A 24,362-nucleotide genomic window follows, 5' to 3' on the forward strand; every position below is an offset into this window, starting at 1 on the left:
TTTTCTCCTGAAGAGAAGGAGTTTTATAGTTTTATAACTCTTTCTCTCTCTCTCTATATATATGAGTTTTATATAACCATATATAAATGAGAGTTTTATAATCTTAATTCTTACATATAAGTATTTTCTCCATTTTGAGTTAATTTTTGTATATGATGTGAGGTATGTTTCCAGTTTGATTCTTTTGCATATAGATATCTAGTTGTCCATCATTTCCTGAAGACATAATTATTTCCCAATTGAATGGGCTTGGCACCCTTAACCAAAATCAAACGACCATAGATGTATGGGTTGATTTCTGGTTTCTCACTTCTATTCCATTGATCTGTATGTCTATCCTTATGCCAGTACAATACTGTTTTGATTACTATAGCTTTTTTTTTTTAAAGATTTTATTTATTCATTTGACAGAGATAGAGACAGCCAGTGAGAGAGGGAACACAAGCAGGGGGAGTGGGAGAGGAAGAAGCAGGCTCTCGGCAGAGGAGCCTGATGTGGGGCTCGATCCCAGAACACAAGGATCACGCCCTGAGCCGAAGGCAGATGCTTAACCACTGAGCCACCCAGGCGCCCCTGATTACTATAGCTTTGTAGTAAGTTTTGAAATTTAGAAATCTGGGTCCTACAACTTTTATTTTCTTTTTAAAGATTGTTTTGGCTATTTAGATTCCCTTAGAATTCCATATGATTTTTAGAATTCTTTTTCCTTGTATTTTTTGTTGAAAATTAGACATTCTGAATATTAGAATGTGACAACTTTGGAAATCACATTTTCTCCCCTCTCCTAGGTTTGTTGTTCCTGTTTCATTGAACAGAATACAAAGACCATACAATCCAGGTTTGCCTAGTTAGTGACTTTCTAAGCTATTTTTGTAATATCTGTATTCATTTTTTAAAAACTTCAGTATAAAAAAATGAAAATATAAAAGAATAAAATTTCAGTGTAGTTGACATACAATATGATACGAGTTTCAGGCATACAACACAGTGATTTGACAATTATATACATTATGAGATGCTCACCACGGTAAGTGTAATTATCACCTGTTTACCACACAAAGTTATTACGGTGTGATTGACTATATCCCCTATGCTGTACTTTTCATCTCCACGTACTTTTCATCTCATTTATTTTTAAGTAGACTCGACCCCCAGTGTAGGGCTTAAACCCATGACCCTGAGTTCAAGAGTCACATGCTCTACCAACTGAGCCAGCCAAGTGCCCTGACTCATTTCTTTTATAACTGGAAATTTGTAGCTCTTAATCCCCATTCACCTGTTTTGCCCATCCCTCAACCCCTCGCCTCTGGCAACCACCAATTTGTTCTCTGTATTTATGAGTCTGTTTCTGGTTTGTTTTGTTTTTTTGATTCCACATATAAGTAAAACCACATGGCAATTGTCTTTCTCTGTCTGACGTATTTCACTTAACATAATACCCTCTAGGTCCATCCATGTTGTTGCAGATGGCAAGATTTCATTCTTTTTTATGGTTGAGTAATATTCCTGTGTGTGTGTGTGTGTGTGTGTGTGTGTGTGTGTGTACCACATCTTCCTTACCCATATATCTATGGATGGACACTGAAATTGCTTCCATATCTTGGGTATTGTAAATAATGCTGCAGTAAATAGAATACATATATCTTTTCAAATTAGTGTTTTATTTTCATTGGGTAGATACCCAGTAGTGGGATTACTGGTTGTATGGTATTTCTATTTTTAATTTTTTGAGGAATCTCCATCCTGGTTTACATAACAGCTGCACTCTTTGTCATGTACAGCCACTGAAGTCTATGTTCCATTAGCTTAGTGGCCAGCTAGTGTTTTGAAATACTTACCATCAATTCCTGGATTCAAAAATGAATAAAGATCAATAAAACAAGAAGGCAACCTACTGAATGGAAGAAAGATAGTTGCAAATGATATATCTGATAAGGGGTTAATATCCAAAATTTAAAAGTAACTCATACAACTCAACACCAAAAAACCAATCAAATTAATAAATGAGCAGAGGACCTAATTAGACACTTTTCCAAAGCAGACGTACAGATGGCCAATAGACACATGAAACATCAGTAATCATCAGGGAAATGCAAATCAAAACCACAATATCACCTCACGTCAGTCAGAATGGCTAGTAACAAAAAGACAAGAAATTAGATCGGAGAAAAGGGAATCCTTGAACGTTGTTGGTGGGAACATAAACTGGTGCAGCCCCCGTGGGAAACAGTGTGGCGGTTCCTCTAAAAATTAAAAATAGAACTACCGTACAGTCCAGTAATTGCACTACTGGATATTTAGCTGAAGAAAACAAAAACACTAATTTGAAAAAATGTATGCATCCTTACGTTTTTGGTTTTTGGTTTTTATATCTTATTTTTTAAAGGTTTTATATATTATTTACTTGAGAGAGAGGGAGAGAGTGCGTACACGCGAGTACATGAGCTGGGAGAGGGAGAGGGAGAAGCAGACTCCCCGCTAAGCAGGGAGCTCGAAGCAGGGCTCGATCCCAGGACCCTGGGATCATGACCTGAGCCGAAGGCAGACGCTTAATGGTTTGAGCCACCCAGGCGCCCCACCTCTATGTTTATTGTAAGATATATGATATAGGCACTCCCATTTTTATTGTAGCATTATTTATAATAGCTAAGATATGGAAGTAACCTAAGTGTCCATCAATAGACGAATGGATAAAGAAGACGTGGCACACACTCACACACACACACACAACGCAATATTACTGAGCCATGAGAAGAATGAAATTTTGCCATTTGCAATAACATGGATGGACCTAGAGAAAATTATGCTAAATTAAATAAGTCAGACATAGAAAGACAAATACTGTATGATTTCACTTATATGTGGAATCTTAAAAAACAAAACAAACAACACCGACACACGAAATAGAACAAACTGGTGGTTGCCAGAGGGGAGGAAGATGGGAGGATGGACAAAATAGGTGAAGGGGGTTAAAGAGTACAAACTTCCAGTTACAAAACAAGTAATTCAGGGTGATGAAAAGTCCAGCATAGGGGATACAGGCAATATATTGCAGTAATTTTGTATGGTGACGTATGGTAACTACACTTACAGTGTTAAGCATGGCATAATGTATATAATGTTGAATCACTGTGTTGTACACCTGAAACTAATGTATTTTATGTCAACTATACATCAAAAAGTAAGATCTTAAAAGAAAAGAAGACATTATACTTTTCCTAGTGTTTGGAGATTGTCTCTGTATTATGCACTCCTTCAATGCTTGGCCAGACTATGGACAACTCGGCCTTATCTTTTACTTCCTGCTTACACAGAGCCTGAGAGCCATCCAGACGTGAAAGCTCGTGGTATTCTCAGCTGTTTCTGAGCATGTGTCTAGCACGTGGCCTTCTTGATTCCTCTGCATACATAAGACCTTTTCAAAGCCTTTTTTCTTCCACGTGTCTCTTTTCTGAATCGTGTGTTCCCCACCCTTCTCAGTTGTCTATTCCTTGTCCTGACTGTTGTCTCTTGCCCCAGAACGCTGTGGCCAGTACTTGTGCCTTTAAATGCTTTGGCCAAAGGTACCCAGGAAGTGGCCTCAACCCTGGGTTCACTCCTTGTCAGACAAAACAAAGGCAAACCAACTCTGCCAGTCCTTGAGGGAGCTGGCAGAGCAGAGAAGACCCAGAACCACAATTCTTTGAGAATAAAGTCCATACTGCTCCTTCTAGTACCAGGAGAGCTGCCTTCCCATCCTCAAGGCTTCTACAGGCCTGGGGTCTGAAGGATGATAGGCAGACAATTCAAAACACCAAAGTGTTCCCTTACCACTGTTGGGGAGGAAAAATTTGCCTCTATACTTCCAAATTCGTCTGGGTAATCCAAGAGTTAAATTGACAGGAGACAGATTAACAGGAGAAAACCAACTTTAATTCATATGTATGGAGGCCTCAAAGATACAGGACCTAAGAAATGATGGAGGCGGGCAGTGTTTATACTTGTTACATAAAGAAACAGTAAATCTGGGAGAAATTGGCAGGACAAAGAAAACTGATGTTTGGGAACTTCAATTAGTTAGGAATTCTAAACAAAATTTGGGCCGAGGTAGTAAGTTAGGAGAAGTTACAAGGTTTGTTTACATGGGCTTCTCAGGCCCTGAATTCCCTGTCCCTGATGTCAAAGATGTTTGTCTGCCTCCTGGTGCCTCCTCTGCACCCCCCCCCCTGCAGGGAGGGTGCTTTTCACAGGGGAGATGTATTCCCTACTTTCTGGAGACAAAGGTGGATCGGAGTGTTGTTCCTACACTCGCTGTTTTTTTATTAACTTGAATTCAAAATAATCAGTATGGTGCTCTGGCTTGGCTTGGGGTGGCCCACCTTGAGCCCCAACACCACAAAGCAGCAGATTCTTTTTACACCAAGCCTTATCTGGTTGTTGTGAGTTTTTAGCTGCGTTCCAACATTCACCAAAAATTGATTCTGACAGCTTTTCCCAGCTCAGTTGCTTCGGGGGAGAGATGGAGCCCTGGAGTTCCCTACTCCATTGTTTTCCATTCTGTTAAAACTTTGACCTCTCCTTTATGGTCTCTTTTCCCTCTGTATATGAATATATTTAAATTTCTTTAATACTAAACAAAATTCCTCTTGACCTTGCATTCCCCAACATCCCTCCTTTACTTCTCAGAAAAAATTTTCTTCAAGAGTAGTTTCTAATACCCTCCCTCAATGGTGACAAACAAAAATGTCTCCAGACATTCCCTAATGTCACCGGGGTGAAAACTCATTCCAGATTGAGATCCAGTGTATTAACTCAAATTCCGAACATATTTGGATTTAACCTGTTTTCACATGTACTTTTTAATTGTTTGGGGGGTTTTGTTTGGTTGGTCGGTTCTTGTTTTTGTTTGTGTTCTATAGCTCCATGAAATTTTATCCCATGTGTGAATGCATGGAACCATCGCCTCGATTAGGGTACAGGACTCTTCTCTCCATACGAAGAGACTCCTTGTTGTTATACAAACCATTTTCCTAAACAAGTGGCATAAAGGCGAAGAGCATGTGTATACTTCTACCTTTGTATAACAAATGGGAGACACAAGAACGTGTTTTTGCATTTAAATTTGCATAAACAATATGCTGGGTGATAAGTGGGCCTGTGTGGGGCAGGGTATTTAAGCGATTCTTTTCATTGAATGTGTTATATTTGGGGATTTTTGAGCTATATCATTATGTTATCACTTCAAAGAATTAAAGATAGTAAATGAAACCAAATAAATGGTATGGTTTCCAAGTAGCTTTTCAACAGGTGTTCAGGCTTTAAGAGCAGATGACATATTGAGGCACCTGGCTGGCTCAGTCCGCAGCACATGCAAGTCTTGATCTCGGGGTCACGAGTTCAAGCCCCACATTGGGTGTAGAACTTACAATAAATAAATAAATAAACAAGCAAGCAAGCTACAATTTGGATGAACGTCAACAAAATTATTGAAAAGAAAAAAAGAGCAGATGACATAGTGACTGGACCACATCAGTCAGAGCTGCTATAAGAAAAGTAGAGACATGGAGCGCCTGGGTGGCTCAGTTGGTTAAGCGTCTGCCTTCAGCTCAGGTCATGATCCCTGGGCCCTGGGATCGAGTCCCATGTCAGGCTCTCTGTTCAGTGGGGAGTCTGCTTCTCCCTCTCCCTCTGCCCTTCTCTCGGCTCATGCTCCCTCTGCCTCTCTCTCTCTCAAGTAAATAAATAAAATCTTAAAAAAGAAAAGTAGAGAGAAACAGTGTTCAGAATCAGTAGATTCAGAATTAGACTCGGTGATATCATCTCCATGGGAACACCTGTCTGATTTCTTCCTTTACAGAGACAGTTCCCTTAACAGTCAACTAAATCACGTCTGTGAAACACTTAATAAACACTAGAGACTGTAGTACATGAAGCTTGTACACCTTTCCCTTAACAGCAAAACGTCATTGCCCCACCATCAGGATGGCACAATATAAATTATTAGTCTAAGCAGGAATACCACCTCCTTCCTTCCATAAACTCTGCCCAATATCATGAGGTCAGTGCAGATCACACAGTGCAGATGTTTTTAAGGTCATTATCAGATCAAAAGTTAGATTGCATAAAAAATCATGATAGATGATTTTGTTTTCTCACTTACATATACGGATGTCACCTGTGATGTTGATGGGTACAGATGGAGAAGTTACGCTTTTACAGATGTTATATGGTTCCATTTAAGGCTGGACATGAAACTATTTGAATTGACCACTACAATCTCCTTTTAATAAACATTTAAAAAATGGTTTTTCGTTGTGCCTGTGGTTGTTTCATGGTTGTGGTTGTTCCTGTTCTATTACTTCGATGTTTAAGCTTGTATTATGTGTTAGATACCATACAGAATGCATGAAAGCTGAAAGTTCAATCTCAGTTCTCAAAGAATCCTAACGGAAAACTTAAACATTATGGGTTGCACACAGAAAGGGACTAGAAAGAAACAACACTTTTTGCTTTTCCTGTAACCCTCAGTGATCTACCTTTTATGAAGTATTAAGTGTTGAGCACAGTGATAGGTGCTTGAAATACATTATGTCTATAATTTTACAAGCTTCAGTTGTGTTCTAGTTTTTCCTAAGTGATAAAGATGCATTGGTGGTTTTGTTTTTTTTTTTTTTTTGGTCTTGTGTAATACTATTAAAGTAAGTAAAGAAAAACTTTGATCTTTTTCTTTTTCACGTTAATTTTTTTTTCTTTTTAAGTAGTCTCCGTGCCCAGCGTGGAGCCCAGCCCGGGGCCTGAACTCACGACCCTGAGACCTGAGCTGACACCAAGACTTGGACGCTTAAGGTACTGAGCCACCCAGGTACCCCTTCATCTTCATTTTTTAAGTAGTCTCTGTGCCCAATGTGGGGCTCAAACTCACAACTCCGAGATCAAGAGCCCAAGCTCTACCGACTGAGCCAGCCAGGTACCCCTCATTTTAATTTCTAAAACCTGTAGCAATCTACAATCCTCTGCATTTATATTATACACTGTGTTAGGAAGGAAGATTTTTTTCTCTATCCTGGAAGATCCTTCTGGCTGGTCTAAGAATGAAATTGACATCAGATAGTTTAACAGAAGAAAATGAAATTCAATTATGTACATACAGGGAAGCCACATACACATGAGCGATTCCAAAGAGAGGCAAAATGAGGTATATAAGTCATGGGGGACTAAGTAGAAAGGGGATAGGGGTCTGGGGTTTTCAAAGGAAGGAAGATGAGTCACAGAAAGAATGGAAAGAGTAAATGTTTGGTAAACAAAATGTTTGCTGGACTATCCAGAAACAACGAAACATACCTTGCAAGATTTCTCCCTTGTCTGCCATATCTAGTTCATATTATATTATATTGATGTATGATAATAGCTCCCTTCCTCGAACAGTACCTCTATCTAACTTCTTTTAGGCAGTTAGCACGGAGGCAAAAAAGAAAAACTTATTAAGGCTTCTGTTTCTTAAAAATAACTACCTAAGGGGGCGCCTGGGTGGCACAGCGGTTAAGCGTCTGCCTTCGGCTCAGGGCGTGATCCCGGCGTTATGGGATCTAGCCCCACATCAGGCTCCTCTGCTATGAGCCTGCTTCTTCCTCTCCCACTCCTCCTGCTTGTGTTCCCTCTCTCACTGTCTGTCTCTGGCTCTGTCGAATAAATAAATAAAATCTTTAAAAAAAAAAAAAAAATAACTACCTAAAATAATCCACATGCCAATGAGACACATGGCCGGGGGTGGGCATGGGGCAGAATTTGCTCCCCTGCGCCGCCAAACCTAGAACGGCAAAGAGAAAGTTCTTTTCCCTCCACTACAGTACTCTGAGTCAAGACGACGTCCTTTTCTCTGCGGGCCACTGTGGCAGGTAAAGGAGCCTCCAAGGCAGAGATGGCGGGCTGAGGCCAGGATCCTGAGCACACTTGAAACGCTCACGTCAGTGGACAGCGAGCCTGCCCCTACCGCTGGCACACTTGGGTCCTCCGTTGAAGACAACATCATTCTCGCCTCACCCCAGAGGGATACCGAGATCCCCCCCCCACCGCCTTGGGCCGAGCTGGCTAGTGTTACTTGAAGTGACTAAAGGCAGAGAAGTTGACATTCCTGTCCCTCCCAGGAAGGAGGCGGCCATCCTCCGGAACAGGCGCCTCAAACCACCAGGCACGCTGGGCTGGCCCCCTGCCGCTTCTCTCCTGGCAGACATCTGGTGAGGACACTGCCCGGAAAGAAGGGAGAAGCTTCCAGTTCCGGGGGAGACAGATCAGAGAGGGTCCGCTGAGGAGGACTGCTGTGCTCCGGGGGAAGGCAGCGCGATCACCCTGACCGTGAGGAGGAAGACGTGCCCTCTGCTTTGCTGGTAAGCACCCGCACAGTAGTAAAGACGGGAAAGGTAAGACGGCAGTGCCAGCGCGGGCCTGGCTGTTCCCCCCAATGCGCACGTGTACACACACACACACAGACCCAGGCCCAGGCTTTCCTCGAGGACCTGATCCAGGAGCCAAGTGGAAAGGGGCTGCGGGGCTCCACGGGGGAATGTGCTGGGGAGGCAGCTCCACTCACGGGGGCTGGACTCCAACACCAGGCCGCCATAGTAGGAGAGACAAAAAGCGGCCTCACGATTAGTGTGGGAGGGGGGACTTGTCCCCACAGGAGGCTTTACCCTGCTTCACGTGGCCCTTGGTGACCGGGACGTTCTGGTGCGGAGGGCTGCCCCACCGAAGGCAGGCCTCACGCCGACCCAGGCCGGCCCAATGCAGAGTGTCCGCCGAGGCCTCTCCCTTTCGGTCGCCTCACTTCCCCTCTCCCATCTTAGTATTTGGTCCTTCTGCTGCGGGAGCACGTGGGCGCAAAAAGCCAGTGTCTTGGAGCTCAATCTGGGGGGGACCCAGGTTTCCTGGAGGTCACATCTGCATCAGCATAGCCAAAGCACAAAGCGGCCGACTGAGGTAGAGGCTGACGCTAGTTCCCTGTTTCCAGCCCTGGTTTCGTAAAACAGCTCTTCCCGTGTGTGCAAATAGACGGAGGGCTCCGTTCGTATTTTCTTTGGTGAAATACTGTATGAGCTCATACACATGGGGAACCTTCAAAGAAAAAAACAAAGCTCCTAGAAAAAATGATGAGATTTATGGTTACCAGAGGGGGTGGGGATGGGGAATTGGATGAAGGTGGTCAGAAGGTATAAATTTGCCCTTAAAAAAAATAAGTACTAGGGCACTGGGGTGGCTTCAGCTCAGGTGATGATCCCAGGGTCCTGGGTTCAAGCCCCACATCGGGCTCCCAGCTCAGTGGGGAGTCGGCTTCTCCCTCTCCCTCTGCCGCTCCCCCTGCTTGGGCTCACTCTCTCTCAAATAAATAAATAAAATATATTTTTTTAAAAAGTACTGGGGCACCTGGGTGGCTCAGTCATTAAGCGTCGGCCTTCAGCTCAGGTCATAATCCCAGTGTCCTGGGATTGAGCCCCACATCAGGCTCCCTGCTCAGCAGGGAGTCTCCTTCTCCCTCTCCAACTCCCCCCTGCTTGGGTTCCCTCTCTTGCTGTCTCTCTCTGTCAAATAAGTAAAAATAAAATCTCTAAAAAAAATAAGTACTGAGGTTATAATACACAACCTGCCTATAGGCCCCACTGCTGTAGGGTATTTATGGAAGCTGTAAGAGGGTCAATCCTAAGAGTTGTCACCACAAAGAAAAGAACATTTTCCTTTTTCTGTGTTTGTTTGTATCTCTAGGACACGATGATGGTAACTGAACTTACCGTGGTAATCATTTCACAGTAGGTGTGAGTCAGATGGTCATGCCGTACACCTCAAATGTATACAGGACTCTGCGTAACTCATGTCTTCATAAAACTGGGAAACATTTCTTTGAACATTCCAAGTGCTGTAGAGTTTGGAAATGGATGAGAACATTTTGTGTTTTTCCCCATTTGTGTCTTGTGGCTCCTTTTCCCTTCAGACCCCGACTGAGAGAGCACAGTGCAAGCCCGAGGAGGCCAACATCAACTCACCCAAACTTCAGGCTACCTGTTCCTCCGAGCTTGCTTTGCCTGCTCCACAAAGCAGAGAGGCGTGGGCCTGCCCAGCCCTGGCCACACCTGACTGAGCCCAGCCCCTGGTCTGGGGGCCTGCTTTCTTGGCTGCCTGTCTGGCCTCCCCAGCTCCACTCCTGCCTCCCCTTTCCGTCCCATAAATTACACTCTCCATGACTCAAAGCTAATAAACCCACCCGAGTTTTCTTTTTCTCTCTTTCTCATTCTCTTTTTAAAAGATTTATTTATTTATTGAGAAACAGGGAGAGAGAGCATGCACATTTGCACGGGGATTGAGCAGAGGGAGAGAGAGCAAATATGGAGCAGGCTCCCCGCTGATTGAGGAGCCCCATGCGGGGCTCCATCCCAGGACCCTGAGATCATGACCTGAGCCAAAATCAAGAGTTGGTCACTTAACTGACTGAGCCACCGAGGGGCCCCTTTCTTTTTTCTTTTTCTTTCTTTTTTTTTTCTTTTTAAAGATTTTATTTATTTGACAGAGAGAGACACAGCGAGAGAGGGAACACAAGCAGGGGGAGTGGGAGAGGGAGAAGCAGGCTCCCCACTGAGCAGGGAGCCCGATGTGGGGCTCCATCCCAGGACCCTGGGATCATGACCTGAGCCGCTTAAGGGCTGAGCCACCCAGGTGGCCCCAGGCGGCCCTTTTCTTATCTTTTTTTTGTTGTTGTTGTTATTTTCAAATTATCCTTTGCTACAATTTAGGCTTTTCTATGATTTCAGACAATCACCCCTTGATCTTGTTGAGCCACAAATTAGCCGGCACTGACTGAGCCAATGGAAAGTCTTTCGAATTACCACGTGAAAGAATCCAGCCTGAGGTTAGTCATCCCCCCCACTAGTGACAGTTTCCATACAATGTCTTCATAATAGGACCACAAAAAGGAAGATCAAAATCTGAGGTGTTAGAAATGTCTCAATAGAAAACATTGACTAATGCATTTGGTAGTTAAAGAATTTTGAATGTGTGTGATATCCCCGAGGCATAATTAATTCTCACCTAACATTTCCACCTTTGTGAGGTGGGTGGAACTTTGTTGGAAATTGTTTTTGTAGTCTGTTTCCTGTAGTCTTCAAGGTACTTTTCGCTGTCTTAAGAATTAAATTGACGTGAGACAGATTAACAGGAGAATCGAAATTCCATATAGAGGGAGAATCCACATAAGCATGAGAGATTCCCAAGACAGTCAGGCAAAATGAGGTATAAATGTCTTTCTGGACTAAGGAGGAGGAGTTAGGAGTCCAGGGGCTTCAACGGGAAGGAGGACAATTCACAGGAAGAATAGAAGAGTAGGGGCGCCTGGGTGGCTCAGTCCTTAAGCGTCTGCCTTCGGCTCAGGGCGTGATCCCAGCGTTCTGGGATCGAGCCCCACATTAGGCTCCACTGCTGGGAGCCTGCTTCTTCCTCTCCCACTCCTCCTGCTTGTGTTCCCTCTCTTGCTGGCTGTCTCTCTCGGTCAAATGAATAAATAAAATCTTTAAAAATAAGAGTAAATGTTTGGTAAACAAATCTTTATGGATCATAGAGAAACAACAGGACAAAGAGAATTGTAACAGACTTTGCTAACTTCCTCCCTATTGCCCCTAGTTCAGATTATAATGTAGTTGTATGGTGATCGCTCCCTTCCTGGATCTGGTCCTCTATCTAAATTCTTTTAGGCAGTTAGTGGGAAGGTCTTTTTTCCCCAGCCCTAAATTCCATATATTCTGTTCTATGTTTTTTTCCTAAAGTTTTTAAATTTTACATTTAAGTCCATGATGCATTTTGAATTGATTGTTGCATAATATATGAGGTCTAGTTCAAGGTCAGTTTTTTTGCCTATGGATGTCCAATTGCTGCAGCATCATTTGTTTAAAAGTCTATCTTTCTGGGACACCTGGGTGGCTCAGTCGGTTAAGCAGCTGCCTTCAGCTCGGGGTCCTGGAATGGAGTCCCGTGTCAAGCTCCTTGCTCATCCGGGAGCCTGCTTCTCCCCCTGCTTGTGCTGGCTTTCTCTCTCTTTGACAATTAAATGGATAAAATCTTAAAAAAAAAAAAAAAAAAAAAAAAAAAAAAGGTCTGTCTGTCCTCTATTGAATTGCTTTTGCAGCTATGACAAAAATCATTTGAGCATATTTGTGTGGGACTGTGTTTGGGCTCTCAGTTCTGTTCTATTGATCTCTGTTTCTTTCCTCCTGCCAATGCCACACTTTCTAAATTTCATTCAGTTTATTCATAATAAAACTTAACATCTGGTAGAATAATTCCACCCCTTTTCATTTTTTTCCCCAAATTCTTTTAGCTCTGGGGTGCCTGGCTTGCTTAGTTGGTAGAACTGCGACTCTTGAAATCAGGGTCATGAGTTCAAGCCACACATTGGGTGTGGAGCCTACTTAAGAAAAAAAGTTCTTTTAGCTCTTCTAGGTCAATTGCTTTTCCATATAAATTTTAGAATGTGCTAGCCTGTGTCTGCAACAAACATTGCTGGGATTTTTATAGGACTTCCACTAAATATACAGATCAATTTAGGGGAATTTGGGGGTTACTGTTTTACTTTCATTAGTCATTCATTCATTCATTCCCTGACCATTGTGGAAACTGTGTTCGATAGTCTGGATTTTCTATTATTTTCCCCTAAACATGTTATGGGTTGTCTTGGCAAGCAGTTATATTATGGACAGATTTTATCCTTTCTAGCACATGTCTGTTTCAGTTTTCCTTTTGTTTCTAGGGAGACTCTCTTGGCATGTATGTACTCTTTCATCCTAAAATGCGACCTTTCTGTGGTTTCACATCTTTTAACCTTCCAGTTGTTGCTCTGCCCCTGCACTCTTTGGATTTTAACCCCACATATGTACAATTTTAGAGTCTTTCAAGAATTTGAGAGAAGTTTATATGCACATTTGAGAACTCCCCGTGGAACCTCCCTTTCCTAGTGTATTCTCTACATTCACAGCCAATCTAGCACCGCTGAACGCTGTCCTCTGCCTGCAAAGGCCATAGAGACTGCAGCTTCCGCTCACTTTCTGGGGCCACATGCCATGCAGCCTGGGGGTTATTTCAGGGCAACGAACCTGCTAGATGTGGGAGTAACCTATAATGTTTCCCTTCTTCCAATGGCCTGATCCCCTTCAATTTCTACCCTTTAGGTCACTCTCCAATGCCTTCAAACAGTTTTTCATTCTTGCCAGAATTTATCATTTTTTGGCACACAGGTTAGTTGGATATAACCTAGTCCACCATTATCCCCTTTGTTCTTTTATTCCTTGTTAATTTTAAATCATCAGATTTTTTAAGAAGTTGTCCTGTGGGAGGTATATTTTTATACATTTACCTAAAAAATTTTTTTTAATCACAGTTGTTCTGCTGAAAAGTATTTTAAATCTCCAGTGGATAATCCTCCTTTCCTTCCCAAATTAAATTGATCAGACCACTTCAAAGGAAGAAAGGATCAAATGCTTTTTTTAAAAAAAAGATTTTATTTATTTATTTGACAAAGGGAGAGCACAAGTAGGCAGAACAGTAGGCAGAGGGAGAGGGAAAAGCAGGCTCCCCGCTGAGCAGGGAGCCCCACATGAGGCTTGATCCCAGGACCCTGTGATCACAACCTGAATCAAAGGCAGACACTTAACCAACTGAGCCACCCAGGCGTCCTAAGGATCAAATGCTTTATACTTTGATTGCTTAGACTTGAGAAATGAGAGCTTTCCCTCTGATGGTCAAACTCTTTTGGCGGCTTGTAATGGATGTAAGCACAATAGCAGTATTTTTTACCTTTCTATTTCTAAAATTATTGCAGAATATCTAGATGGACAGGCTGGCAGAGAATCAGAAACACTGCATTATTACTCCAGTTCTTCTTCCTCCCTAAGATGCATTTTATTATTTTTAACATTAATTTATTATTTTTAAAGATTTTATTTATTTATTTGAAAGAGAGCGCAGAGGGAGAGGGAGAAGCAGACTCCCCATGGAGAAGGGAGCCCGATGATGCAGGGCTCAATCCCAGGACCCTGAGATCATGACCTGAGCTGAAGGCAGACGCTCAACCAACTGAGCCACCCAGGTGCCCCTTAATTTGTTTTTTTTAAGTAGGCTCCATGCCCAGCATGGAGCCCAAGGTGGGGCTTGAATTCATGACCCTGAGATCCAGACCTGAGCAGAGATGAGGAGTCAAACATTTAACCAACTGAGCCACCCAGGTGCCCCCTAAGAGGCATTTTAAAATAAAGCAAAGAAATGAAGAAAAATCCCTCATTGCTCTAGTTCTTATCTAAACTGTCCTAAATCTGCACTTGTAGAGTCTTTCAACCCTCTGTCTTGTTTTTATGGTGTTTCTTTCTTGTATCATTGGACTTTATGTGCTGTTGAGGCAGACGTTTCTAAGCAGAGGTATAAGATGATTAGTTCCTTCCGCAGCACAGTATGTCACAGAAGTGACGATATTTTAGAAGAGTTTCAGGAATAACTAGTAATTTTTCAAAGTTCTAAGTCAGGCATTGAAAGGAACATATTCTTTTTTTTTCCTCCAAACTTCCCAGTGTCCTTATTTCTCGGAGCTAATTGCTCTGTGCAAGCACTTAGGAAATCTACACAAAGAATACACATGTCTATGGCAGTCCTGTCGGCCTGGATGCAATTTCTTAAGGGACCTCTGCATACCTGAGCATTGTCTCCCCCTTTGAGCTCAAAGTCGGTGCTCAGGGAAACATGCAGAGAAGGACAGCCCCAGCCCCTCCCAAAAGGGGACATGTGGTGGAGGAGTGGCAGGCCCTGAAGAAGTCCGAAAGCAGACGCGCACGGCAGAGCTGTTCAGGATATGGTATGATTGTTGTTGTTGTTTTAAGATTTATTTTATGTATTTGACACAGAGAGAGACAGCCAGTGAGAGAGGGAACACAAGCAGGGGGAGTGGGACAGGAAGAAGCAGGCTTCCAGCGGAGGAGCCTGATGTGGGGCTCGATCCCAGGGACCTGGGATCACACCCTGAGCCGAAGGCAGACGCTTAACGACTGAGCCACCCAGGCGCCCCAAGATACGGTATGATTGTTGAATCTGATCCAAGTCGTCTTGGATTTGGATCAAAATCAGAAGAAGAAGTGCTTTCACAGAAGAGCGTACCCGAGTGCTAGCAGTTTCTGGGTCAAGCCCGGCAGCGAACACAGGTGCTTCTTGAGCTGTAGGCAGGTCTGCCGCAGGGCCGGTCCGAAAGACTACTTCGGATGCCAGATCGTGGATGACCAAGTTCACTGCCACAACTGCTCCAAGCCAAAGTGCCCTTTGGCGGCCACCTGGAATCAGGTAACCGCTTACCCGTCTCGAAGCTCACTTCCCAATTCCATTTCCCCACAGGAACCTGCTTCTTGAGAACTTCATTTAAGGAGCTCACCAGGAGGGACGCCCGGGTGGCTCAGTCGGTGAAGCGTCTGCCTTTGGCTCAGGTCATGATCCCAGGGTCCCGGCATTGAGTCCTGCGTTGGGCTCCCTGCTCAGCAGAGAGCCTGCTTCTCCCTCTGCCTGTCGCTCCCCCTGCTTGCATTCTCTTTGACAAATAAATAAATAAAATCTTTAAAAAGGCGGGGAGCTCACCAGGACATTCCCAGGTCTGGAGCCAGGCCTTGATCTATTCTCTTTCCGACAAGAATGTTGCTTGTGTCTCACTTTAGGGTTAAGCAGATTGAAACCCCCTCTTGCTGACCCTGAAATCAGCAGTCCTCAGCAGGGCAAGTGTTATTTTGTAATGCTGGCCATTTACCTTGTAAACCTGCTGAAGTCCCATCATCCTGGGGAATATTCCAGGCTTTCTTTTTGCGAGCTTGGTGTCTGCAGCCCACATCCTGTAGATGGGTTAATTTGGTTATTTATAGCATGTAAGCAAGGGACAGCCACACTTGGTTGGCTCTTGAAGTGAGAAGGTTTTACATAGTGAAGCACCTAAATTGGCCCAGAATCCAAAGGATTTCCTTGTGTGATAGCATCAGGGGCAGAACTGGAAGGGACGGCATCCAACCTGGTTGTGTGTTCTGCTTCCTTCCAGGTGGAAGAACTAGTGCAAGAGGAATCATTTGCATATTATGACCACGTTCTCCTCCAGTCCTCCTTGGACCCGATGGGAGTGTAGCGACTTGCTCCCGTCCAGGCGGCCAGCATGATGGAAGAGCCAAGCTCACCCTGGGAAAGGGTGTCCGCCACGGTTATGCCTTCTGTATTCTGTGCCGACCCACCTCCCTTCCAGTCCCTCCAGACAAGATGACCGTAGTATGCCAGGATGTGTGAACTTGACAAACCAGAAAAAGAAAGTCTCTTCATTTTAGTGCTTATTTCAACAGATGTTTAGGCTCTGGGCACCGTTCTAGGTTCTGGGAATAAACTGTCAAACAAAAGACACAAAAACCTCCGACTGCATGGAACGTGCCTCTACTGGTGGGGATGCAGGTGGTAAGCCAAGTAAATAAGGGTACGATGAGGTGCTAAGAGCTAGAGGGAAACAAATGGAGCAGGGACATGGTGTAAAATGTTTCCAGGAGAAGGGTAAGAGATGAAATTTTAGTGAGGGTGGGCAATTAAGAGCCCCTGGTGAATTTGTTTTGAGTGTAGGCCAGAAGAAAGTGAGAGAACAAGCCTTTACAGATATCTGGGGGGGGGGGGGGGGCAGGGCTTTCCAGGCAGAGGGAAGAGCTAGGTAATTTCTACCCCTGAGCATAGCATGGAGATCATGGGTAACAAACGAAGAACCCTATAAGCCACCTCGATGTTGCTTCCATGGCACAAATCTTTGCTCAGTCAATGAGCCCTTTAGCACAGTCCCCAGATCTAGGCTCAGAAGCCTCCCCAACACAGCATGTATGAATTCGCCACTGCTGCCGTAGCAAATGACCACAAACTTTGTCACTTAACACAGATTTCTCATCTCCCGGTTCTGTAGGCCAGCAGTCTAGGTAATAAGTAGCTTTGCTGGATCCTGTTTACAGTGTGACAGAGGTAAAGTCCTGGTGTGAGCAGGGCTGTCTTTCTTTCTGGAGGCTTGGGGGATGAATTCACTGCTAAGGTCATGCAGGTTTTTAGCTAAATTCGTTTCTTGTAGTTTGGGGATTGAGGACCTCCTTTCCTGTTGTCTGTCAGCTGGAGGCAGTTTTTGCTTTTAGAAACCTTCTTCTCATGCTTTTTTTTTTTTTTTAAGATTTTTATTTATTTATTTGACAGAGATAGAGATAGCCAGCGAGAGAGGGAACACAAGCAGGGGGAGTGGGAGAGGAAGAAGCAGGCTCATAGTGGAGGAGCCTGATGTGGGGCTCGATCCCAGAACGCCGGGATCACGCCCAGAGCCGAAGGCAGACGCTTAACCGCTGTGCCACCCAGGCGCCCCTCTTCTCATGCTTTTTGTGCGGCCTTCCTTCCATAACAGCTGGTGGCGTCCCTCTCACAATCTGAATCTCCCCCACTGTTCCTTTTGCCACAAGTCTGTTGCGTGTAGTCAGGTGAAGTTCTCTGCTTTCTATTATAATTCTTTTTTTTTTTTTAAAGATTTTTATTTATTTGAGAGAGAGAGAGTGAAAGAGAGAGAAACAGAGAGCATAAGAAGGGGGAGGGTCAGAGGGAGAAGCAGACTCCTCGCTGAGCGGGGAGCCCGATGCAGGACTCAATCCTCAGACTCTGGGATCATGACCTGAGCTGAAGGCAGTCACTTAACCGACTGAGCCACCCAGGCACCCCAAACTCTCTGCTTTTAAGATGCTTGTGTGATTAGATTGGCCCCACCCAGCTAACCCAGGATAATCTCCCTATGTTAAGGTCCATAACCTTAATTATATCTGCCAAGTCCTTTTTTTTTTTTTTTTTAAGATTTTATCTGTTTATTTGAGAGAGAGCACGAGCTGGAGTGGAGGGGCAAGGGGCAGTGGGAGAGGGACAGGCAATCTCAAGCAGACTCCCTGCTGAGCACAGAGGCCAATACAGGGCTCCATCCCAGGACCCCAAGATCACGACCTGAGCTGAAGTCAGACCCTTAACCAACTGAGCCACCCAGACGCCCCTGCCAAGTCCTTTTTTGGTATATAACGTAACATATTCACAGGATACAGGGATTTGGGCATGGACATCTCTGGTCAACTATTCCATCTACCCCAAGACACTCCAGAGAGTGGCACTAGCAGGCATAGGAAGAGGGGATGAAACTTGTTTGCCTTCCCTGATCCAGATAATGACAGGGAATTCAGGCCTTTCACATCCATACAGCTAGACTTTGGCTCAGCCCATTGCACCTTGTGTGTTAGCTTTCTTTCCTCTTTTTTAAAGATCTTATTTATTTATTTATTTATTTATTTATTTATTTATTTATTTGACAGAGAGAGAGAGACAGCCAGCGAGAGAGGGAACACAAGCAGGGCAAGTGGGAGAGGAGGAAGCAGGCTTCCAACGGAGCAGGGAGCCTGATGCGGGGCTGGATCCCAAGACCCTGGGATCACGCCCTGAGCTGAAGGCAGATGCTTAACGACTGAGCCATGCAGGCGCCCGTGTGTGTTAGTTTTCTATTGCCATGTTAATAAGTTTCTATTTCCATGTTAACAAATTACCAGAAACGTAGCTGCTTAAACCAACAGAAATTTATTATATCATAGTTTCTTTGTGTCAGGAGTATGGGCATAGCTTTGCTAGGTCCCCTATTCAGGGTCTCACAGCCTGTCATCAAGGTGTCAGTCAGGCCATGTTTTTATCTGGAGTCTTGACTAAGGAAGCATCTACTCCCAAACTCATTTGAGTTGTTGGCAGAATTCATTTCCTTGTGGTTTTAGGACTAACGTCCCTATTTGTTAGCTGCCTATCTGCCAAAGGCCACTCTCAGCTTCTAGAAGCTGCCTGAAATTCCTTGCTGTGGGGCCCTCACCATAGGCAATCTCACATCATTGTAGCTTACTTTCTCAGAGCCAGCGAGGGAAGTTTCTCTCTCCAGTCCGCTAACATATGTAGTCTTTTTTTTTTTTTTAAGATTTTATTTATTTATTTGACAGAGATAGAGACAGCCAGCGAGAGAGGGAACACAGGCAGGGGGAGTGGGAGAGGAAGAAGCAGGCTCCCAGTGGAGGAGCCTGATGTGGGGCTCAATCCCAGAACTCCGGGATCACGCCCTGAGCCGAAGGCAGACGCTTAATGACTGAGCCACCCAGGCGCCCCGACACTAAATAAAATTTTTGTACCCAAAGTGTGTGAGGACTTCACTTTTCAAAGTGCTTTCATAACTGTTAATTTCACATTGGTTGTTCTGAACATCACACCCATTCAAAGTCAAATGGCTTACAAAACCAAACTGCGTGCACAAGTGTATACACACACACACACACACACACACACACACACACACACTCTGTTCTAATTTTGTTCTCAGACCTGCTTTTCCCGGGATACAGCACCCCTGATGTGGGGCTCTGGAAATGTAGACATTTTTCTACTAACCTGAGTAGGTAAATCTTTTGGTGCATAAAAGAAGAATCTTAACATTTTCAATAGAGACAGAACGATGTTTGCTTTAAATTTTATTGCCCCTTGTGTTTGTGACTGAATTGAACCTAGTGATAAGTCCCTAATTACCTAACGGAGGAAATTCTCATTATATTTAATCATTTCATGACATGCTTCAGACCTTGTGATAGAGTGCAGGGCTTGCCGCCAGGTGTTGATTGGGATTTAAAAAAAAATCATTTACCATTTTAAATTGCACATCTCAAATATAAGCAATTTTCAATGTTAGCATGAACATGTAACTACTACATTCCACTTTCAGCATCCATGTTTGCTTTGTACCTATTGCTTATCGGAAGGTTTGCTAATTACTTATGTCAGTCAAGTGCCTGCCTTCTGCTCAGGTCATGATCCGGAGGTCCTGGGATCGAGGCCTGCATGGGGCTCTCTGTTCATGGGGAGTCTGCTTCTCCCTCTCACTCTCCCTCTGTTCTCTCTCTGTGTCTCTCAAATAAATAAATAAATCAGTCTTAAAAAAGAATAAGAAGGTTTGCTAATTATTTAGCTGAGGAACACTTGCTAATAAGTATTTTGTTTTACTAGCCACAGTAAATATTAAGCATGAAATAAAAGGTATTTATCATGCTTCCTGTCTATCTCAACCCTGCACGGGAAAAGGTAAGATTAGGTAATGGTTGTACTGGATCTCTTTGGAGAAGTGAGTTTCTCTTTGGTTTTATAGTCCCGATGTTTTTCATTTCTATCCTTCCCTCCAGAAATTTGATGGGTATAATCATGTGAGATGACAGGTACTAGCTATATGCAATATTTCTGCTGGATTTGCTTGGGTTCTCTGTCAAGAGTAAACCCTTAGAAGCTTTTTAGTGATCCTGCCTCTACCTGTTTTAACCAGTATAGTCTACCGACTTCCCCAGGCACAAGAGTAACTTTGTTGGGGTGTATAATTTGCAGAACATAAATCTGGTGCTTAACTAAGTCCTCAAATTTATTTAGAAATCCTCTTAAATGTATTACAAGTATTAGCGACATTTTATATAATTTTCTTGAAAATGAATTTTATGATGGGACCGTATACCATGTCTGGAAATACTTATTTTTATATCATTTCTTTTCCTCATTTATTTTTATTGCCAAATCATTTCAAATACTCAGGAAAGGGGCGCCTGGGTGGCTCAGTTGTTAAGCATCTGCTTCGGCTCAGGGCGTGATCCCAGAGTCCTGGGATCGAGCCCCGCATCAGGGTCCTCAGCTGGGAGCCTGCTTCGTCCTCTCCCACTCCCCCTGCCTGTGTTCCCTCTCTCGCTGGCTGTCTCTCTCTCTCTGTCAAATGAATAAATAAAATCTTTTAAAAAAATAGGAAAAATGAAGGAATACTAGGATTATGACCCTGGCACATCCTTCACCTATATATATTTTTTTAATTAAATGTCGTATTTGTTTTCTGTCTCTCTGTCTCCTAAACCTTGTGAAAATAAGTTAATTGTCATGACAATTGTAACTCTAAATATTTCCATCAGACATCTCCTTCAAAAAGGAAATGTTCCTTCATAACCACAATGCTATTGCTACATCTAAAACAATTAACAGTAATGTCATAATAGCATCATACACCTAATCTATATTCAAATTTCCCCAATTGTCCCAAATGTCTTTTATAGCTGTTTTTAGAATAAGTAGGTCATGCATCACATTTATGTTGTATTTAGATATTACATCTCTTCAGTTTCTTTTAATCTATGATACATCTATTTCCCACCTTTCTTATGACATTGGCTTTTTAAAAAGTTGTTTTGGGGCACCTGGGTGGCTCAGATGGTTAGGCGTCTGCCTTTGGCTCAGGTCATGATCCCGGGGTCCTGGGATGGAGTCCCGTGTCGGGCTCCTAGCTCAGGGTGGAGTCTGCTTCTCCCTCTGCCCTCTGCTGCTCCCCCTTCTTGCGCTCTCTTGCTCTCCCTGTCAAATAAATAGATAAATCTTAAAAAAAAAAAGTTGTCTTGTATATTGTCCCACCTCCTGGATTACTCTGTTTTATTATGGTGTCATTAAATTTGTTCCCATATTTCCTGTATTTCCCAGCAACTGCAGGGTAGATCTATCAACATAACTGAATCAGTTCAGGTTAAAAATTTTGACAGGAAGGGCTCCTGGGTGGCCCCATTGGTTGAGCATCTGCCTTAGGCTCAGGTCATGATCCAGGGTCCTGGGATCAAGCCCCACATAGGGCTCCTCGCTCAGCGGGGAGCCTGCTTCTCCCTCTCCCTCTCCCTCTGCTGTTCCCCCTGCATCTGTGTTCTCTCTCTGTGTCAAATAAATAAATAAATTTTTAGAAAAGTTTGTTTTGACAAGACTACTTCATAAATGTTAATGTTGTTTTCCTCCTTTTTAAGCTGGCAGTTTCTTATATTTCTATATTTTTTATTTTTTGAAGATTAGAGACTGTGACAGTCAACAATGCCTAGCTAGAATTTATTAACGATAATGTAATTTTTTCCCAGGGTATCCATTTTTTAAAGAAATTAAGCATAGTTGACACACAATGCTATATTTGTTTCAGGTGTACAACATAGTGATTCCACAATTCTATACATTATGCAGTGCTCACCATGATAAGTGCAGTCACCATCTGAGCTGGTATTCTTTTATTTTTTCATTATTATTTTAAGATTTCTTTATTTATGGGCACCTGGGTGGCTCAGGTGGGCAAGCATCTGCCTTTGGCTCTGGTCGTGATCTCTGGGTCCTGGGACTGAGCCCCGCATCGGGCTTCCTGCTCGGCAGGGAGTCTGCTTCTCCCTCTCCCTCTCCCTCTGCCCCTCCCCACCACTCACTCACTCTCTCTCTCTCTCAAATAAAGGAGGGGCAGAGGGAGAGGGAGACGGAGAGAGAATCTCAAGCAGACTCTGCACTGAGCACAGAGCCCGATGTGGGGCTGGATCTCACAACCTTGAGATCACGACCTGAGCCAAACCAAGAGTTGGATGCTCAAATGACAGCAAACCAGGCGCTCCTGAGCTGGTATTCTTTTAAAAAGAAATCTTTCTTTTTTATCCCTGGCCCTCTCACCTCTCTCTCTTCTTCCTTCTGACCCTCAGTCTTGTCTTTCCCTTTCTCTCTAATTATGGACTCGTGTGTTTTATAAGCCAGTGGATTATATTTTCATTATTTTTTATTCTTTAAGACTTTAAATTTTTATTTATTTATTGAGAGAGAGAGAGTGCAAGTGAGAGAAGGGGCAGAGGGAGAGGGAAAGAGAATCTCAAGCAAACTGCATGTTCAGCATGGAGTCCAACACCGGGCTCCATCTTACGACCCGGAGATCATGACCTGATCCAAAATCAAGAGTTGGAGGCTTAACCGACTGAGCCACCCAGGTGCCCCCATTATTTTTGATTCTTTATTTTGATTATTCTCTTTGATGGTCAAGTTGCCTCCCACATTTGCTAATAAAAGTTCCTTTAAACTACACGTGATCCCTTCTGGCGTGGCCTTATTGGTCTTTGAGCATGTACTTGTTTTCTGGAGCAAAGATTTCCTGAGCAGCTCTTTTACTTTTCCTGCTCCAGACCAAAGATCAGCCATTTTACCAAGGAACTCTGATTCCTTAACAAGAAATAGTATCTTGAAACCCAGATCTTGGCAGAAATAAATTATTTTAGAACATGCCAGTACTCATATTTTTTTTTTTTAAATTCTACACCCAACGTGGGCTGAAGCTCACAACCTGGAGATCAAGAGTTGCATGCTCTTTGGACTTAGGCAGCCAGGTGCCCCAGGATTCCTGTTTTAGAGGTGTGTGTTGTGAAACCAAATCACACAGTGCCCCCTACAGCACCGCAGTTGTAACAGAATTATTCTTCGTGTACTCAAGCTTTTCGCTTCCCTGGTCATGTATTCTAAATCTATGATTTTGAGTAGTTGAAATAAATAAAATACCTAATCCATGTGGCATGTGGCAGATCTTGAAGGTACTAGATATCATTAATCCTGGTTTTTAAATTATAGTCAGCTTCCATTTTAAAGCTGATACCTGGACAAAATAGCTTAAGATAATCTTATAAGCTTTCTGTATGTAGCTTATTTTGGTAGGAATTATGATTTGGCCCATGTTACATCTCATCCTGGGACAGAGAAGTGAGGACAGGACAAGATGTCTTGTTCTTTAAACGTCTTATCTATGTTACTGTAATTATTCCCAGCCTACAAATGACAAAACTGAGCGTTAGGGAGGGTAAGTGATTTGACCGAGTCCCTGTGCCTACAAGTGGCAGAGCTCAACCTTCACCTCATGTCTGTCTGACGTCAAGTCCCTGCTCTAAACTGCCATGCTGCGGTGACACTGGATAAATGGACAGGTGTGTATAGAGCCTCTGCAATATTACATCTTGGGGGACGGGGGCAATTTAAGAGAGTTTGAGCCAAGAAGCCCTGCCATGAAGTACTGGAGTCCGGTGTGGGGGATAGCCTACATTTTAGGTAGTATAATAGGAAGCCGGTGTTTTGGCAACTTCAAAGTAATATTCTACAGAAGGAAAGTTCCAGAACCGACTGAGACAGGGGCGCCTGGGAGGCTCAGTCGTTAAGTGTCTGCGTTTGGCACGGGTTGTGATCTCAGGGTCTGGGGATCAGCCCGAGTCCAGCTCCCTGCTCAGTGGGGAGTCCGCTTCTCCCTCTGCCTCTGCCACTGCTCCTGCTTGTGCGCGCTCTCTCTGTCAAATAAATAAATAAAACCTTGAAAAAAAAGAACAGATTGAGGGGGCGCCTTGGTGGCACAGCGGTTAAGCGTCTGCCTTTGGCTCAGGGTGTGATCCTGGCGTTCTGGGATCGAGCCCCACATCAGGCTCCTCTGCTGGGAGCCT

The 24,362-nt window shown here is 43.7% G+C and overlaps 1 protein-coding gene across 12 annotated transcripts in view; it reads left to right on the forward strand.

The window, feature by feature from the left end:
- LOC148106863 (NF-kappa-B-activating protein-like) overlaps positions 1–22,971 on the forward strand; it is a 36,992-nt gene extending 14,021 nt beyond the window's left edge. For 6 of the 12 annotated variants that reach the window (XM_087859840.1, XM_087859836.1, XM_087859841.1 and 3 more), the window contains 5 exons: positions 6,741–6,825; positions 7,827–8,363; positions 10,773–10,870; positions 15,382–15,470; positions 16,067–22,971. Coding sequence is in view for 2 of the 12 variants with exons in the window: in XM_087859847.1 (XP_087715973.1) it covers positions 6,741–6,777 (37 nt within the window). In the remaining 10 variants the exon portion in view is untranslated. Of the gene's footprint in view, positions 1–6,737; positions 6,826–7,826; positions 8,364–10,772; positions 10,871–14,570; positions 14,852–15,381; positions 15,471–16,066 lie in introns of all 12 variants that reach the window. The other 6 variants (XM_087859837.1, XM_087859839.1, XM_087859846.1 and 3 more) reach the window with 6 other exon arrangements.
- Positions 22,972–24,362: the final 1,391 nt, after the last annotated feature.

Source organism: Ursus americanus, chromosome X (assembly GCF_024610735.1).
Source record: "Ursus americanus isolate L20-20 chromosome X, mUrsAme1.1.p, whole genome shotgun sequence".
Classification (NCBI taxonomy): domain Eukaryota; kingdom Metazoa; phylum Chordata; class Mammalia; order Carnivora; family Ursidae; genus Ursus; species Ursus americanus.